Source organism: Elgaria multicarinata, chromosome 10 (assembly GCF_023053635.1).
Source record: "Elgaria multicarinata webbii isolate HBS135686 ecotype San Diego chromosome 10, rElgMul1.1.pri, whole genome shotgun sequence".
In the NCBI taxonomy this organism is placed as follows: domain Eukaryota; kingdom Metazoa; phylum Chordata; class Lepidosauria; order Squamata; family Anguidae; genus Elgaria; species Elgaria multicarinata.
Genome location: NC_086180.1, coordinates 55097631 through 55117729, shown reverse-complemented (window position 1 = coordinate 55117729; position 20099 = coordinate 55097631). Strand labels below are relative to the sequence as shown.

Here is a 20099-nt window from a genome sequence, read left to right as displayed (position 1 = left end):
GTTTAGATTTCCTAACTTAGAGTGTTGTTTGAAGAGAGGTGGAAAATCTACAGTACCTTTGCTCTGCTCTGTTAAACTACATGCATTATGCGAGTCATTTAAAAAGAATGATTTATTGTAGAGGCATTCAGCATGATTTCTATTAGTATTATTATTAATTTGATCTCTTCCCCACCCCCAGGTGAATATACAGTAATGACAGCTCATTTTCATTTGAAGAGGAAGATTGGTTATTTTGTGATTCAGACCTATCTGCCCTGCATCATGACAGTCATCCTGTCCCAGGTGTCATTCTGGCTGAACAGAGAATCCGTCCCTGCAAGGACAGTCTTTGGTGTGTATTGTGATGGATACCCAGATATTGTGTGTGAGAACTGAAGTCAGCTGGCTCCTAAAATGCCTTGTCTTTTAAAAATCCTCTCTTCTTTTTGCGATTGAAGTTCATTATGCAATTTGAAAAACATACTGATATTTCTCTCTAATATCAGGTATAGGCACATATGGGACTTTAGAGGAGAATTATCATATGAAAGATAACAATGTAGATCCAATAGTTTACTGAGATTGGTGGGAAGGGGAAGTGTGTCTCAGTGCGATGAAGGTTTTAATTGTAAAGGTCTCCCTCTTGAATTTTGGTCTGTTCTTATTATGTGTACACGTGGGGACACCAGCCCCTAACAGGAGTGCTCCTGTGCCCAAAGCAAGCTTAGAGTGATTTATTCTAACACCAAAGCACAGCGTTCTAAGAGGCTGAGTAACAGTGAAGGATACTCCCCTACCCTACAGAGAAGTTTGTGGGTCCTTTAATGAGCAAACATATGCTCATACAGCATTCCAGAGGCAAACATATTACATAGCCAGAGGGGGCCCATATGAAAAGCAACAGATTAGGTAGGGTGAATGTTGTTACCCACAGAAATTGTAGGCTGGAGACCATCTATTCGACATCTGATCATATTTTTAGTTTGGATTAAACATCCTAGTTCTCCTTAGATTTGGGGTGGGTGGGAGAGGGAAGTTTGACAGGATTCCCCCCCCCCAAAAAAAATTATGCCTAGAGTTGGGTGAAATTGGTGAGCACTCATCCAGCCCCTGCAAGCTGGACTGTGTGAGCCTCTGCAAAGCCCACAAGGCCTCAGCAACCTCCTGCCCTGGCTTCCCTCCCTCCGCCATCATTAGTATGGAAGGGGATAATGTGTAATTTCTGAAGCCTCCTGAAACCACCCCTTTCCCCCATGCCAATGGGGGCTTAAAGGCCCTATTAAGGTAAGGATAAAGGCAGCCACCATTAACATGCCAGTAGGGGGAAATGGAAGCCAGGGCAGGCAGTTGGCAAGTGCTCACAGGGGGCTCATGAGCGCTTGGGCATGGGGTCAGACACGGGGGCATCCGCTGCCCTCCTGGACCCAGTGGGACGCTTGCGATAACCTTATTTATTTATTACGTTATGTCTGCAGGTACAGAGTTGAGAGGAAACACTATTTCAGAGTCATTGCACAAAGCACTGTAGTGTTCATTCCCTGTTTTGCAAGCCTGTCTGTGGCTTAGCATGAGGTCAAAGAAATTACCTGTTCCTTTCCTGCAGGGCCATTGCTAGGCACAGGGAGGAAAATGGCCATGAATGTATTTCCCGATGTGAACCATTTCAACTTGTGCTTTTTCCGTGAAAAGTTTCATACTCTTCTTCTATATTATGAGCATGTGATTGAACTTGCTTTTATATTGGTACACATCCTGAAGCAGACAAAAAAGAAAAAAAGAAATATCTATTTTTTAAAATTGAGATGTTGAATATTCCTTTCTGAGATCTGCTCTCTTCCCCCCTTCTCTTTTCACTCTGCTCACATAATGTACTTTTAAGCAGTAGGTTACATTTAAGGACTTGGGATAATGAGGCAGTTTTAATAATCAAGCTCTTCAGTTCCTTTCATTTATGACATCTGTTTAATGTGGTTGACCTAAAGTGTCCATGGTGAATTACGACCGAATGATTTGTTGTCTTTGCCTTGCTTCAAATTAGTCCGTGTAGAAAGTTGCAGCGTTGCTAATTGGATAAATCTTGAATATGTTCTCCATAGCAGATGTATTTGAAAAGCATTTGATTGTGCCTTCAGGGACTAAGCATTGAACTGGCACACAACTGCCTGGTAGAAGATTCCAATCTATTTTTTTTTCTTAAGGTCTCCATTCTATTTGTGCCTTCTTGACCATGTAAGTAAATGATGTTGTGTAGCCAATTAAATGGCAACTGTTGTTTTTTTAAAACTTGTAAAATGCCGCCTCTTTACATATACTGGATTCAAGAAAAGTGTGTAAAGGAGATCTAAAGTCAAAATGCACACCTCAAATAAAAATAAGCAATCGGGAGAACAAAAGACTACACCTGGACTTTGCATTTCAGGAAGATGGTTGATATGTTCTAGAGACCTCGATTACTACAATAGCTACTGTTGTATATGCATATCTGGATAAAGAAATACATGACCAATGATTTTACTCTTCCCCCCCCCCCCAATGCAGGAGTGCAGATTTCAGGCCCAGAGTCCACATCTGGCCTGCTTGGAGACCAAATCTGGCTAGCCTGGTCCCGATTGGGACCACCACTAGGCCCAAATCTGGCCCACTGGTGGTTTCGTGATTTCTCAGCCTCCATTCAAGTTTTTCCCCACTCTAAAAGATTGGAATGCGTCTCCTCAGGCTTAATTTAAAGCTTAGTTTTTAGCTTTAAGCTAAAATATGCTGCTATTTTTGCCTTGTCCCTTTTGCCTCCAACCAGGGATATATGGATTTTGTTAAAGCCATTCTGTCTCTGTTTCGCATATTGCCAGTCTTCTTTCACTCTGTTGTCTGTTCATTGATTGATTTGGATTCCCACCCATCCCTTTGGAAAAGTACTCAAAAAAGTCTTCTGCAATTTATGACACTTTCACTGGCATGTAACATTCAGCTCAGCATTCAATCAATGAGCAAAATGCAAAAAAAAAAGTTTTCTACACAGCAGAGACTGAAGAGAGATCAGAGATTCAGAAAATTATTATTATTATTATTATTATTATTATTATTATTATTATTATTATTATTTTAAAAATGTGTGTATATTAGTGTATATGTAGTTTCCAGTACTTTTCATCCTTTGGTATGTCTAAATTTGCATACAGTTCTGGAAAGTAAAAAACAAAACCGCACTACTCTGTAAATCCACATAATCTGTGCAGCTTGGAAAAAGCTGTTCCACTGTGGAATCTGTAGGGTGAATTCATAGAAAGCAAAATTCATTTGAATCCATTGCAGATTTATCCAGCCCTGCCCACCACTGGAATGCAACCCCTAAGTTTCTCAAATATGGAATTTGGTCCTTGGGCTGAAAGAGGTTTAATACCCTTGCCCTGATTCTTAGGGCTCATCTACACCAAGCAGGATATTCCACTATGAAAACAGTATGAAAGCGGTATATAAAAGGCAGGAGCCACACAACTGCTTTGTAGTGATATTGAAATGCACTGCAGGATCTGTACTACTGCTTTATAGTGGTAATGAATTGCACAGACAACTGTTGGGGCCCATGACACATCTACACCAAGCAGGAAATAACACTATGAAAGTAGTATGAAAGCAGTATATGGTATGTGTCATGGGCCCCAACAGTTGTCAGTGCATTTTAATACCATTATAAAGCAGTAGTGTGGCTCCTTCATTTTATATACTGCTTTCATACCACTTTCATAGTGGAATATCTGCTTGGTGTAGATGAGCCCTACATATAGGCACCCTTATGGAGGAAATGACTACTCAATGGCACAGTAATCTATTCAGCTTCTGTGTCACGGTGGACTCTACCACACCTGCAGATATACCTAGCACTTCTCTACAGGTGAACCTGTCCATGGGGAAAGGTACCATACTATGTGGGCTCAACAGGCCCTTATTAAAGATCAGCACATCTGAAGCTTCTTTATTTATAATGGCCCTGTTCAGAAGACAACTTAAACCATGGTGGTTAAGGCTTTTTAGTTATCAAAAAAGCCTTAATCACTGTGGTTTAAGGTGTCTTCTGAACAGGGCTAGCATCTCAGGAACTAATCAGTTACAATGGCCCTGAAATTCATATCCATAGCTGGGATCTCCCTTGTTCTGAGAAAGTTCTCCTGATGCAATGCTGAACGAATTTCTGAGTAATGCTGAGCAAAATGTTGATGCAATGCTAACAACTAGGGATGTGCAGAGCAGGTGTGCTCTGCTCCAAAAATCGAAGTTGTGTCCTGATGAGGCAATTCTCCACGCCAATGTCTAGAGAGGCTAAGTCTCTCCGCCCCATTGGATTACCCGTTTTTTTTTTTCCAGATAACCACCCTATTATAGCTTATGAGAAACCCAAATGCTTACAGTTCTGTCATTTTTAAAGGTAAAGAGATGAAACTTGGCAACTTGAGAGCACTTAATTAGGGATTTAGCAATGCCAAGTTTGAAGCTGATCCCTTCATCTCTTGATTTTTAGGATTTTTTTAAAAAAATTGAGGTTTTAAAATTATTATTTTTAAAACTGCTGTCATTTTTTAAAGGTAAAGAGATGAAACTGGGCACCCTGGTAACTCTTAAGTAGGGATTTAGCCATGCCAACTTGGAAGTCATTCCTTGACTTTTAGCATTATTATTTTTTAAAAAAACAACAACCCACAAACTGTTCCCCACACACACACACCATGCACACATATACACATTCTGAACTGCTCAGGACCTTTTATCCTTTACTTTGCTGATTCACTCCACTTTATAAAAATAGAGATCGGCTGTGTACCCTGACCATCTGCTCTAATGGGATGAAATGGGGAGGGTGCTCTCCCTGTGACAAGTCAGACAAGAACAAACATAAATATAATTCATTTTTTTAATATATATTTTTCAAAGCATATAAACTTGAGTCCTGTCTTCCAAACAGGATATACTAGTATTAGCAATAGCAAACTTTTCTCTCTCTGACCTTTCTTCTCTTGACTTTACGCCCAGCCAAGTTGTGTCCATACTGGCGGTACACAGGTCAGCCTTTGGCAGAAGATTCTTTTTCGCATTCAATTATTGGCTTGTGAGACTGTATGGATCTATATTTATTTTTTATTTATTTATTTAAGCATTTTTATGCCACCATTCAGCCAAAAAAGGTTCTCACGGCGGCTTACAAAAGTATTTCTTGACACTGCCTGCCAGTCAACATCACTTCCTGGGACAACTCATTTTCATGGCATGTTTTTTCATTATTTTCTTAATGTGAGCCATTTCCCCTAAATCCTTCCTTTCAGCCAACATCAATTTTTCAAGAAATGAAGAAAATTGGTTATTGCTTCATTGTAGTTCAGACACAGCTCCCATAATTTAAATATGTGATACCAAGTCGACACACATGGTGGACTTCAATTTTTGTAGGACGTTAGTTTCTGAAAGCTCTGCAAGCTCTCTTGAGAGATGAAGTGCATATGGTGAGTGGAACTTGGACTTTCCCCCACTCCACAAGCTAGCAAATGAACGAGTTCCAGGGTGGGTAAAAATGGGTAATATTCCTCCCCCTAAGCACTGTGATTGGAGGAGACTGTGGCTATTGGTTAGCCACAGAGGTTAATCTTAAAACTACCCCTCCCTCACCTCTCAGCATCTTCCTTATATGGAAGTGTTCAATTAGTTGTCCATCAACATGAAACGAGCCCTCAGGTCACCTAAAAAATGTTCAGATACTATGGATCTATTCAGGGCTCCGAACGATCTTCTAACCAGGTTTCCAACAGTTTTAAAACCACCCCCTCGCACTGCGATTTTGGAGGTCTGGCAGACCCTTGGATTTTCGGTGCAGATTTTCAGATTACTAACAACTTTCAGATTCAGCCTAGCCAAGCAATGTTCAACAATCTGCCTCCAATGCATCTGTCCAGAGGCTGGTGACAGTAACACCAGTCATGGCAAAACTTACTTCAAGCTCTGGAAAGCAGGATCCTGATGTTGTGGCAGCTGCTTGTGGCCCAGTGATTGTCTTCTTTTGTTAATCATGAACAAAAGATTAACTTTTGCTTGCCACTGCAAATCTTCTCATTGCGCACTGAACAGTGGCATGCAAAATTTCAGCTTCAGCCCCATGATGAATGGGTTAGAATTGGTGCAGGGAGCGTAGAAAAACAGAGTCACAAATAAAGTGCATTTACTCCGATGCATGCACTTAAGCTATTTCCACCCAATGCAGTTCATAGGATCTAAATAGCTTCTTCACACCCACTGGGATTTTTATACCTCCATTAAGAGCAGACTCAACCTCCCCCAATTACATGCCACTGCTTTTCAAAAATCTCTCCTGCGTTTCAAAACTTGTTTCCTTTCCAAAACAGAGGAGAGGAAATTGCTATTTGAGAAACACAGAGTACAAACTGCCCGTTCTCTGAGAAGAACAATTTGCATGAATCCTTCGATCCTGTTCAAAAATGATTCCTCTCAGAACAGCCTCTTGATTTGATCACAAATAATCACATTTTATAGATGAAGCACATTAATCAGGCTTGATAACTGTGTTAGGCCATTTGTTTAGCATTGAGGAAACCATTAAAAATAATGAGGACTAGACATTTACTTCCCCCTCGACCTGGGTTTGTCAGGAATTTTAAATAGATCCCTCAGGTTGCTCAAAAATAATCGTCAAATGAATACGGGAATGATAAACATCCTGCACAACACTTCTTTTTTTAAAAAAAGTAGGAACTAACTTTTTTTCTAAAAGAATGCCAGCTCCATAATATGGATGGAGGCTTTGTGTTTTTCTTAGTACTAATTATGCCTGCTTCCTCAGCATCGCTACTTTTTGTACAACGGCAGTTCAGGCCGTGGGCAAATTATCTGCATACAGTGCTCTGTTCTGGGGAAGGACAGATCATGTAAAGGGTTTCCTATTCTAATTAAGATTAATCAAATATGTTATTTTTGAATGAAAATAATAACTCTAAAACTTGAAACTGGATCAAATATTGGGTCTCCCCTGTTTGGAAATTTAGTTCCTTCATTTGGAGGATACTAGATTTCTTGGCATCAAGAGGTTTGGTAATGAACCACTGAACACCTTGCAAAATATTACCTGATAACTTTCAATTAATGGGCAAACTAGCCATGGCAGTGAGAGACAAAGGATGCAACCCTATACACACACATAGGTGGGAGTAAGTCCCATTAAACTCAATGGGATTTACTTCCAAATAGACTGGCATAGCATTGCACCATTAGACTGCAATGCTATGCTCAGTTTCCTGAGAGTAAACCCCCTTGACCTTAGTAGAACTTACTTTGGACTAGAAATGTATAGGATTGCACTGTTATTTGCGGAAACTTCATTCTGCTCCACCCACCAATTATGCATAGAGCAATCATAATTATTAGAGCAAGGGCTGTGCGACTTTCTTCCCTAAAGTTTGCATCCGAGATGCTTCTCTTGTTAGTCAAGCTTCAAATGTAGGTGGGAGAAAAGAGATGGGTGTTGGGGGAGAGGCTATGCGGAAGAAAATGGCAGACAAGGAGAAAATTCAGTTTCCATTACCCATGGAAGCCCTTTTTGCTCTAAAAACGCACATACACCCCTCTCATCTCTACTGTATATATGATTAGGGTCGTTGCAGGGCTGTTGCTAGAGCTGAATCAAGTTTAGCCATTAAATGTGGCCAAAATTAGCAGTACGGAGTAGATTAGCAATAGATACAATTAACTTTGAACAGAAGGACCCCAAGAACAAACACGAACTAAAATTGTTAATTTATGTATCGTGAAGAGAAAATAATTACCTCAGATTTACAACAGCAAAAAGGTATCTGCTGTCTTACAAATAAGTCTGCAACTAGCAGATAATATTTTATTGTTTATTTAGTTGCTCAGTGTTTTATGGTTGGTCTCTTATCTCAGTTTTTCTAGTTTTAGTATTGTATATGTTTTCATTTAATCAGAACTAGTGCAACTACTGAACATGATCCTTATTTATTTATTTATTTATAATAATTGTGTGCCGACCTATAAAAAAGTTCTTAGGGCAGCTCAAACAATTTAATACAATCAGGCGATAGCACTCTTCAAATACTTGAAAGGTCGTCACACAGAGGACAGTCAGGATCTCTTCTCAATCATCCCAGAGTGCAGAATATGGAATAATGGGCTCAAGTTACAGGAAGCCAGATTTCGGCTGGACGTCAGGAAAAACTTCCTGACTGTTAGAGCAGTATGACAATGGAACCAATTACCTACAGTGGTGATGGGCTCTCCCACCCTAGAGGCCTTCAAGACAGCCATCTGTCAGGGATGATTTAAGGTGGATTCCTGCATTGAGCAGGGGGTTGGACTTGATGGGCTTATAAGCCCCTTCCAACTTAACTATTCTATGATTCTTTGAAATATATAAAATTACAGTAAAGGATTAGACCCATATAATTAGTTATACCATGGAAGGAATGATTTGCACCTCTCTTCCATGCAAGGGATGGAGCCATTTGGCATCTCCATCTTACAAGTTTTATTTGACAAGACTTGTCAGAGAGAACCTGATGTCTCTGCACCACTTCTCAAATACAAGGTGCCGCTAGCCAGTGCACAGAAATTATTCCTTGCCTTTAATAGCCGAAGCATAGTCATGCAACTTTGCTGCTTCATTATCTTCCGAATAATTGCAATAAGTTTTATAACTAGTATCAGATCTATGCACAAATGACCTCTTGAAATTCTTCACACTATTTGTGGGTAGAAAAATTGTGGTGGGGAGACAATTTCACCAAATTTGTCTAAGGGCAAGAAAAATTCTCAAACAGTTTTTCACAGGTAGGACTCACCATCAGCAGGGGTTGCAGTACATCATTCATTTTCCTAAAGATTCTTCGCTTTATTTTGTTGGTTTGCACTTTAAAAAAAAGGCCACCACTAAAATATGATGAAGAAGATTTGTAGAAAATTCTGCACAATGGCCTTTTATTTTTAGGGGGTTAAGAAAAGAAAAATATCAGAACACTTCTAAAAATAATGTCTCCTGAGAAACCTTGTCTTCAGTTGTAATTATTCAGAGTTCAGCATCTTCCCCAAGATATTCCAATGTTAAATTTCTGATTCTGAGTGACAACAGTGGATATATCTTGTCTCTACTGCAGATGTGTGAGGGGGGCAGTGTTGTATCCAGATCCAGGTAAGGGATGGAACTAGTGTTGTGCTGAAAATTCTCCTCCAATTTCCTGAAAGTTTTCTTCTCCTATGAAAGAGGCTTTCATTGTTCTGCATCACAATCAGGTTATTTTATAATTTATTTTGAATAAATTTTGGGTTGGTGTTTTTTAGCTTACCTAATCACTGCAAGGTGGTCAATGCTGCATTGTGTTTTGTTTTGTTTTTGCTATTACACATCTCTCCATCGCTCTGCAGCCTCCCAGGCTGCCTGCACTTCCGGATTTGAAAAACCCATATGGGTGGAATTAGCTGATGATATCTTCCCTTGGGATTTAATTGAAACACGGGAAGCCAAGAAGACCAGATGTTGCTGGAGAGAAGTTTGAATAATGAAAGAGAGGACAGTTATGCACACATCTTGTCCACCTCAGTAAACATAAGAACCCAAAGCCCAACAAATGGGAATTTCTCTGAAATGTTCTTCTCCTTTGAATTTCTTTTTTAAAGCCATTACTTTTCTCTCAGATTGAATGAAAATGGTCAAAAAATGTGGAGGAAATTTTCAGCACAGTAATAGATGGCATGTTTTAGGTGTATATTTGGAAAAGAGAATGAAAACTATTCTGAGTATGTCCTGTAGCATTGACTTAAACAGCTTATTCTGCAAGTCATCAAGATCCAGATGTGCCCCTCTGTAAATGGAAGGGCTCCTTAATTTAGAGAGAGATCCTAGAACCAATGGAGGCTTCTTGATGAGAGAAGGAGGCAGAATAGTAACATTTTCCAATACCCTTCTTCCTCTGCAGTTCCCAGCACCACCTTCAGGTCACACAAGGAGCTGCAGTTAGATGGAAGAATCTGCAAAAATATCATTGTCCTGCCTCTTTCCTGTAATCTCAGCAGAACTCCACAAAGTGCTAGTCTAGATGCAATCTGCTGTATTTCAAAACGTTTTAAAAAATGTCTGTTATGAAACTTAGACCCATATAGTACTTCATTGTCATACCAGCTCATTCTGTGACATTTCTAGACCAGACCTCAAATGTGTATTAGAAATCTAAATAATATTATTGACTCTTGCATCTTTTCTTTTACACAATTCCTGTGAAAGATGTCAAGCAGAAACACACTCATCTACCTTGTGATAAAATACACAATTTCCTGATGTATGTGGAACTCACACAACTCCCTGCTGAAGAGATGCATATTTCCACTTTGCATGTTATACGTAGGGATATGGATTTCACTTTCTCCAGCATATACATTTTTTAAATCATAAGCTCTTTCTGTGCTGAATATGACAAAAATTGTGAATTTTGGTAAATTAGTGTCAAAACAAACTGAAACAAAATCCTCATCCATCTGCATAGGTACAGTTATTCCCAGCGTGGAGATGACCATGTTGTAACTTCCTGGTAAGAGACTGTTGTCCAAAAACAGGTGGCAACCCTAATTAAGCACTAGCATGGTGAATACACATGGATCCAAAGCCAGACTTTTAACAGCTAAGCACTCAAGGCCCTGGGCTTGGTTGAGTGAATCTGTCTGATTCAGTTTCTCACACATTCAATCTCTCTCTCTCTCTCTCTCTCTCTCTCTCTCTGTGTGTGTGTGTGCACGTGTGTGTGTGTGTGTGTTTTGTTTTTGTTTTAATTCTCAAGTTCTCTCCATTGCAGATATGAAGAGATTTTCAAATTTTGGTAAATTCTTACAAAAAATGAACTGAAACTAAATTCTTGCCTATCCCTAGTTATGCATATTATAAAATGGGGAAAAGAAGAGGTATGAATTACTCACTCATCAATTGGTACTAGTTTGCAACATTTGAGCTACTCTGTAAAAATATAGTATATAATTTTAGACAGGTCATGTCCAACATAGCTCTTTAGTCACAATGTTTATCTTATTTGTAATTCATGTGTCCCTTTTTTCTTTCTGCTGAATTCTGGATCAAGCCTCTCTAGTACTAATGTTTTCATTCCTTTCATTTTTTCTGAAATATTTCTGAATTACACTGGCCAATTCTTCTTTCTTTCTTCCATTTTCTTTGTAGGGGTAACAACTGTACTAACAATGACAACTTTAAGCATCAGTGCTCGAAATTCCCTGCCCAAAGTAGCCTATGCCACAGCCATGGACTGGTTTATTGCTGTTTGTTATGCATTTGTATTTTCTGCCTTGATAGAATTTGCCACTGTAAATTACTTCACAAAAAGAGGATGGGCATGGGATGGGAAAAGCGTAATCAACAATAAGGTGAGTGATAAAGAAACGTGTTTAAAGTTCCTTCCAGTTCTAAGAAATCAATTTAGCAGCATCTACTGTTGATAGCTTTCTACGACTGAAAAATAATTGAAATCTTAAACCAATATAAAGACAGAGCAGATTAAAGCAAAAGTGGATAGGGAGAGAACCTGACAGTTTGGGCACACACTTCAGCAAAAATTAAATTGTACATATGGAGTCTTTCTCCATCTGTTTCATTTTGGAGAAACAAATATTGTCCCAAGGCTGTTTACAAATTAAACAATAGCCCATTTATGCCTGTTAAACTTCCAAAATAATCTTAGACAACATTTCATTATCTTCAGCAATTCTCCGTGTAAAAATGAATGAAGCCAAAGCTACTTTCCTATGAAGGATGTTAATCAGGCTTAATGAAACCCAAAATCTCATATTTCAGTCCCATATTTATGTTGGTATTAAAAAACATCAGATCAACAGTTAAGAAACTGGGTGTTTGGATACCAAAACTGTTGGATTTTACTCTTGTACCATAAGGCAGTTGCCATGGGCATCTGCGGGAATTGCACAGTAAATTGTGTACTCCTTCTTTCGTTGCTGCAAAAGACAGGAACACTCAAATCCTGGATCTCTGCATTTTTTCCTACAGGGCAGCAATCAATTCCCACTAGTGAAGACCCCACCACCTTCAGTTTAAATATAAAATGTGATGGTCATTTACCAGGCAGTGGACCAGTCTAGTTTCACACAAAATGTATGGGAGGAATAGCGGCTGCACATTTTGCTCCATAGCTCTGATTCTACCAAGGCTAGATATTTGTTCTTTTTAAAATAACAGTTTTGAATTGGGTATTATGGCATATGGGGGGCGGGGATGCACCCACAGTGGATTCTCACGGCAACTGCAAAGCATATTTAAAGCATACTAGAGAGTCCTACTCCACCTTCCCTTCTGGAACTTCCGATTTCACAGTTCTACATGAGTGCCAGCAAAACAGGCAGCATCTCAATAGAGGCAACCCCGTCCTGTGTGTAAGACAAAAAGAAATGCCTCTTGTAAAAAGGCACCTGCTACCATCCCAATGGATTTGTATTTACATTGAAATTAACAGTTTCTGCTGTCTTGTCAACCAGGGCATGTTTTTAATCTGTCAAAAGATGTTTAATTTGATTGATCAAATAAATGTTGCAGCCCTTCATTCTGATTAGAGCTGAGATATACAGTTAGTTGAATCTTGTGTTACAATTCTAACTGAACAGGAGGAATACCCAACCTTTTCAGACTTGTGGACATCTTTGGGAATTTGAGAAACTTCTGTGGGCATCACCACAAAATGGGTCTCATGGAAGATGCGGCTAGTCACATAATGGCCGCTGTGGGGGCCTGGCTAGTCAAGAGGAGTGTGTGTGTGTGTGGGGGGGAATGTTAAAGCTGGAGGCTGTGAGGGAGGGGGAAATGGAGAAATTGCTTCTTGGCCGACCCCAACCTTCTTTTGTCCCCACAAACTCTCTCCCTTTGCTCTCGCTCTCTCTCCACTCCCAGCTTCTAGCCTTTCTATTTCTCTCTCCAAACCCCTTTCCTTAGTATTCCCCCCTTCCCTCTCCCTAGGCTTTTTTCTCTCCCTCTTTCTGTCCCCTTTATCTTGCTGTTTCTCTGCACTGCTGCCCTCTATCCTCTCTTTCTCTCTCCCTTTGCCTTGCTTTCCCATTCTACCTGCTGAACAGCTAATGATCAGCAGGTTCAAGAACAGGAAGTTGAACCTGGTGCCCTAGTCCCCCCCCCCATTTTTTATTTTTATTTTGAAGGAGGCAGGGAGTAAACAGTTATGTTGGTCTAATGGAGGTGTCTGTGGGTGCCATAAGAACTGGACTGCCTCCTCATAGAATCAGCATTTTTCTATCTTTCCTAGGCTTAACCTGATATCCAGCTTGACATCATGGCTGGCTCAGTCTTCCCCTATTTGGATGTTTGTTTATTGGTAGAGAGTTTGGAGCTGTCTCTCTACTTAATAGCTGAATGAAGAATTGTTAATATTTTATTAAAGTGAGAAACTTCACATTGATGCAAACTTACCTTGAATAAGAACCAACTAGACCTTTAGGGAAGTTTGCAAGCATCCAGCATCAGATGTTCTTTTAACCAATATACTGTCCCATTTTTCCTATGCTTAAAAGGATGTTGTGCTCTTTTGAAAAGCTGATCTCTACCTCTCCATATTCTTTCATGTACATAAGGGATCTGCTGAAACCGAAAGTGCTTTTCACCTTCAATGCATCATTTGCTGTTACACATTTTACAGAGCACCATTTAACCATGTGTTCCATCAATCTCTCAAGTTTACTTTTACTTTAAATTGCCCTGAAAGCTAACATGTATGAAATAATGTTTGCTTAAGTGATTTATGGATAGTACATTGAGAAGAAACATCAAAGGAAGAGGGAAAGGTCACTGAAGTTCAGTATTAAGCTTTTGTATTATTATACACTAATCTTAATAGATACACAGAGCTGTGCTGTTGCAGAGAATAGTTGCTATATTGTCAGCTATATGCATGACGTCATGAAGGGAGCTGCATAAGTAACCTGGGACTTTCCTGGAAATATAGTTTTGTAGCTACTTCAAATATGTACACTCTGAAAATCTATTAACATAGGAAGCATGAATTGAAATAAATAGGCTTAAGCATACTTAACTAACTTGCATTGTATTTTCATCAAGATAGGACACAAAGCCATTTCTGTTTTATCTAGCTTTTGAAAGCTTGATAAAATGAAAAAGTATAGCTAATATCTTTTACAGATCCAGAAACGACAATAGTTGGCACTTTCTATCATTGGGGTATTTGAAGGACCCCCATTGAGCTATCTGTGTTCTTCATATTGTGTCACATCTCCCTCCGAATCTGTTCATCTTTTCATTCCATCACTACAATATATACTAGTATAACAATGGTTAGTCATAGACAAATTTGTTATGAGCTGAAGGAGGTAAGATGAAAACATTCATTCCCATAGTGTGCACAGTCAATTCTTTTGTTCTACCGTTGCCTCAGGACAAATAGGTTTTGTAGGTTTTTGAAGGATTACAAGATGCTACTAAACCTTTAAACAGAAACAACAATGTTCATATACCACGAGCAATAGTATCCCTATCATACCACCTCCTACTGTCTGAAAAGCTATCATCTGTCTTCAGCTTAGGTTTTAGTATGACAACCATTATTTTCCTTCTTATCATTGAACTGCATTGTTCATTGAAACAAGTTATTGCTTGGCAAAAAAAAAAGAAGAAAAGAAGAAGAAAAATTGTTAAATGTCTCTTATTTTTTAAAATTTCGTGAATATAGACATAACATCTAAGATATTTAATCACATACCATCTTTTAACAGAAAAAAGAAAAGGCATCTGTCATTAAGAAAAACAATGCCTATGCAGTGGCTGTCGCCAATTATGCGCCCAATATCACCAAGGACTCAGTTCTCCCAACAATCTCCAAGAGTGCTACTACTACTTCAGAACCCAACAAAGCGAAGCCAGATGCCAAGCCACAGGAAGCAAAGAAAACATTCAACAGTGTTAGTAAAATCGACAGGATGTCAAGAATAGTCTTTCCAGTCTTATTTGGGTCTTTCAACTTGGTATACTGGGCAACATATCTAAACAGGGAACCTGTGTTACATGGTTTTGCTCCAGCGCACTAAAACCTTAATTTTATGCTGAGGGTGTGTAACATCATTATAATCAGATTGTTTTCCTATGTACAGTACGACTAATAACTGCTAATCTGTGAACCAATATGTACAGAATGTATATAGGTATCATGTCCGTTTATCTCCAAAGGAGGTGCACAGAATTTATTCATGGGATCTGTAAACAGATGGCACCCATGGCAAATATAGTCTGCTCTCCTATCCATGTTAGTTCTCCTAAACTTGGATTCAAATATGCTGAATTATTTCCATACAACCAAATATGGTCCTACATAACTATTTAGTAACACTATTTTTTTAATTTAAAGTTTAAGATATTTTTCTATAAAATGACTGATTCTACTTTAATGCAAAGAAGCTATCATTTAAAAGAGAAAGATTTTTTTAAAAAAGTAATCTTAATAATTTCTTACGGTAGCAGTGCCCATGTAAATACTATAGCTGCGTGGTGAGCTCAAGTATTCTCTTATTAGCAACCATTATGAATGCAAGTTATGTGTAAAAGCTATTGGAATGTCAGGGTTAATAATCTTTTTCTTTTAGTCAAGCTCTCAGATTGCACACCAGTCCCATGGCATAGTTGGTGCTCTGCTCCTGAAACAAAATGATTGGGCTTTGGGCTCTATCCGACAGTGCAAGGAAAGAACAGCTTCAACACTGGCCCAGGGGTCCACATCAATGGGCAAACTACTGTTGCTCCAGCAAGAGCCCTTTCCTTTTTGTCCAGTGAATGAGTGTTATATAAAACCACTTGTACAATGCTGGGGGAAAGGGGCATTGGGATCAAGGGAGTGGAGGACGAACACACCACAGGATGCTGCAGTAGAAATTGACAACATACATAGAAAACAGCTGTGTTACTACAAAATAAACAACAAAAACCTGCTTGCTCTTGATGATTAACAGTATTCATTATGCCCTGTGACACATGCCCTACCTGTACCAATCCACAAAACTTTTTGGGTCATGCAGTCCTTTCTCAAGCATGAGAAAAACATAGGGTAAGTATTTATTTATTTATTTATTTAAACATTTGTATCCCACCCTATATCATTGGGATCTCAGGGTGGCATACAAATAAAATCAGTTCAAACAATATAAAACAACAAATAATATATACAGCTAAAAACATACAAACAGTCAAACAGGGGAGCAGTGTTAACAATAAAACTTCATACAGTATTTACATGGCTCATTGCATTTTCTATAGCCAGTTTCATACAAACCCCTTTACATAGCATTCCTGGGGTAGTCTGAGTCCTGAAAAGGTTGGCTAGGAATACAGAGAAAGGGGTGTTTGGCAAGTGGGGCAAAACTATCAAGGTAGCATCTGTCTTTTTTTGCTGCAGGGGCACATTCTTACTTGCAAATGAACATTTCGGATCAGGGTTGTAAACATTGAGCAGTAAGATGAGATTGGCATTTTTTAAATCAGTTAAGCAGTAGGAGAGCTCTGCTTCTACTCTTCAAGTATTGTAAATTCTGAATTTTTCAAGTGAGCAGCAATAGTTTGCGTTTTCATCCTTCGATTACTATGCTCTTGATCTTTTGCAACTGAATGTACATACCAACCACTAAAAAGCCTAGAGTTGGATTCAAAGATGCCCTTCTACACGTGGAAGTGGTATTCTGCTCATGGAAGGACTGTTCTGCACCTCCCACTCCAGGGTTGCATGAGAAAAGTGAAACTGAACCCAAATATGTTATTCCATTTTGGCAACTTCTTGTGCCAACTCTTGCACAAGCAGAAGCATGAAAGCTGCTATAGCACCTACCAGTTATTAGCACTGTGTGAATGCTTGCTGCATAAGCATTTTGTGGAACAGCTCAAGGGACTGATTTCCTTACATGTGCTTTGGATCCAGTCCATTCATTTGAGATGATAGATGTGAGGAATGTTTTAGAGCTGTGGTGTTGCATACTTTACGATGGCCCATTCACATAGGGAAGTGATTCCATTGTTGAGCAAGTTCCTGAAAGCTTCTGATTCACGTAAACATAATTTGGGGTGACTCCTGTAAAAAACTCCAGAAACTAGATACAGATGGAAGCATAATCATATGGAGAGTGTGTTCCCCCAAATCCCACAAAAATCAACATTCTAGATTCTTGGTTGCAGGTTTACAGGATTATCTTGCAGCAAATTGCACATAGCAGCCATTCACAAGGCAATTTTCAGTATTAATGCAGTCTTGTGAAGACACTTTTATAGCTTTCAAAAGAAATGCCAAATGTCCAAAACAAACTTTCAGATATTGTTCAGGGTTAGGTATATTGGTAATATAACATTTCTGTATACAAAATTTTCTGAAGTACAGTTTCCATGAAATCTGCCTTAAAGGTATCCTTCACACTGTTCATGTGTCCATAGCAGCCACTGCAAATAATTCTTTTATTTCAGTTTCATGAGAGTGCACTCATGATTTTTAAAAAAAGTATTATTGCTGCTTTTGTAAATTGCAACTTTGCATTTTGCTGCCATAAATTTAAAATACGTTTATATATTACAAATAATTTTGCTAAGAGTTGGACCTTTTTTTAAAAAAAAGAAAATAAATTCCAGTGCTTCATCAGTATTTAAACAGAAATTGAAACAAAATTGGAGCCTCTATGTGCAATTTTTGTATAGTGTTTAATACTGATCCATTAACTATTTCTCATGGAAACTTTGCTAATATTCCTTATGCCCCTAAAGGCCCTGTAAATTATTCCACCACAAATAATTATATGCTGTATTTAGATTTAAATAATATATTTGGCCAATCAAAAGTATTTTGATTCACATACATATTAGCAGTTATTAGTTGACCTTTTAAAATAAAAGATACACCTTTATGATGGTGTCTTTATAGTAGAAACATATGTAGTCGTAGAGTGTCATTTATTGCAGTTTTGTACAGTACTTGAGTATAGTGCATAAACTATATAGTGCAAAGTTTAACAACACTGTATAAATATTTCTAAAACAAATTTTAAATTACCTTAAGGCGTGGAAACTCACACATACACCAAATCAAACAATGGCTGGGTTCTCATGTAACACTAACCTATGGTATGGGTTGTTGAATTTTGAGTTGATGTGAGCTGTGAACACAGCCATGTTAACAAACCATTGTTTATTAACCACGAACAACCTAGAAAGAGAACTTATTCTTTATTTTGGGTTATGACCTCTAGTTTGTTTAAACCATGGTTTGTCGTTATGTGTGAACCCAGAACTGCGGGTTGTTCATGAGTTTCATGCTACAGAGGTGGCAGGCAAGAGTGGTAAAAAAAAAAATCCCAATTGTTTTACATGTTAGTAGTGCAGCACTGCAAAGGTATTTGGTATATAGGAATGGGCATAATAGGAAGGAAATAAACAACCCAGGGGTTGTTAAAACAAATCATGGTTTGTTTGAGCATGTGTCAAACAAACCCTGGGTAGGACAACAAACCATGGGTTAACCATCAGTTAAGGGTAAAACCTATGGGTGTTTACACTGGAAAACATCCTACAACTCTCAGTATTCTGGGAGTTGTAGGACTTTTTTCTATCTAAGCATCCATAGGATAGTATCCTGAATAAACCATGGGTTAGCATTATGAAACAGGTCAATATTTTCATATGCTGATTTATTTTTATCTTTATTGTTTTCATTCAATGTGATTTTGGTCTTTGCATGAAAAATATTGATGGCAAGGTCACAAATACATTTATAGGTTACAACATTAAGGTAAGATGGACCTTCTGGCATTAAATCAAGCAAGGTATTTTTACTTAAGGCAAGGTAAGGCACTTTATTTGAAACATTAATATAGAAAATCCTTATTTTCATATCTATTTATATATAATGTAGATCTATGTAATACGATAGAAATGCGTGCAATAGCGTGATAAAGTTGTATAAGGTCTGAAGGCGAGCAATAAAAAAAGTTCATCATATAGTTATATATACCTAAAAATGTTTTATTTGTAAATTATAAATTTACCCTTAAATGATATACTGTCCAGAAACAAATAAATATGTAAATATGTATATATGTAAAGCACTTGTAAATACCAACAATGTAAAACAAAAAACAATTTTATCTTCATTTTTGGCAAAGGGCTCGGACAGCATAATTTTAATGCATTGCAAAGCCCATCTCATTGGCTCTGACTTGTCCTGTTCAAACTTTACATTTGGGGGAGAATTCTCAAATTTGTATTAACCTTTGATGTACAAGTATGCAACTACATTTGCTACTGCTTGTGTGGGGTGGGGGATACTTACACCACAGTTTATTGGTAATAGCATCTCTCTCTCTCTGGCTATCAATGGATAGATCAGGTGGTTAGAGAGATAATGTAGTCAAGTGATATAATACAATTGAATTCATTTATTACTTTCTCCCCATTGTGGAGATCGCATGAGCTCCAGAGATTTATCATGGGTTTAGAGATCGCATAGGAATGTGGTACTTGAACCTTTGCTGCTAGTGTGTGGTGTAGGGCTCTTCTATTGCAAACCACTATGTGCTTTCATCTCTCATTAATTTCCATGGGAGTTGACAGTTTCAGCACTGCAAAGGATTGGGCCTTTAAGTAATGAGGAGGACACCTGTATTTTATATCCTAGTTATTTTCATAGTTTCATGTGAACTGATATGTTTCTCTTTTATAAAATCAGAACATGCCTTCTAGAAATTGGGGGAAGGGATGAATTTTAGAATTATATTTGCTTACTCAGTAGGGCACTTGTTCTTAATAACAACAGACCCATAAAGAAAATATTACTTCTACATTTGAGCAATTTGCTTTTGTTCTCTTTCTAATCAGTCTAACATATGTGCATAATTTAATCCTGCCCATGGATAAATGTATGTTTTGTAAAGTCATCTTGCATGCAATGACGTGTCTTAGCCCCACTTAAGTCACCAGAACTGTTGGCAACAGGCACAAGCCAAAACCAGAAATATTGACATAATACAACCATTTAATACATTCTGTCATGCATCTAGACTTA

At 38.3% G+C, this 20099-nt stretch overlaps 1 protein-coding gene across 3 annotated transcripts in view; it reads left to right on the top strand.

Moving 5' to 3' along the window:
* Window positions 1-15534, top strand: part of GABRA2 (gamma-aminobutyric acid type A receptor subunit alpha2) — a 91567-nt gene extending 76033 nt beyond the window's left edge. For all 3 annotated transcript variants that reach the window (XM_063136254.1, XM_063136255.1, XM_063136256.1), the window contains 3 exons: window positions 182-334; window positions 11210-11412; window positions 14791-15534. In XM_063136254.1, the coding sequence (XP_062992324.1) occupies window positions 182-334; window positions 11210-11412; window positions 14791-15102 (668 nt within the window). In that variant the 3' untranslated portion in view covers window positions 15103-15534. The remainder of the gene's footprint in view (window positions 1-181; window positions 335-11209; window positions 11413-14790) is intronic.
* Window positions 15535-20099: the final 4565 nt, after the last annotated feature.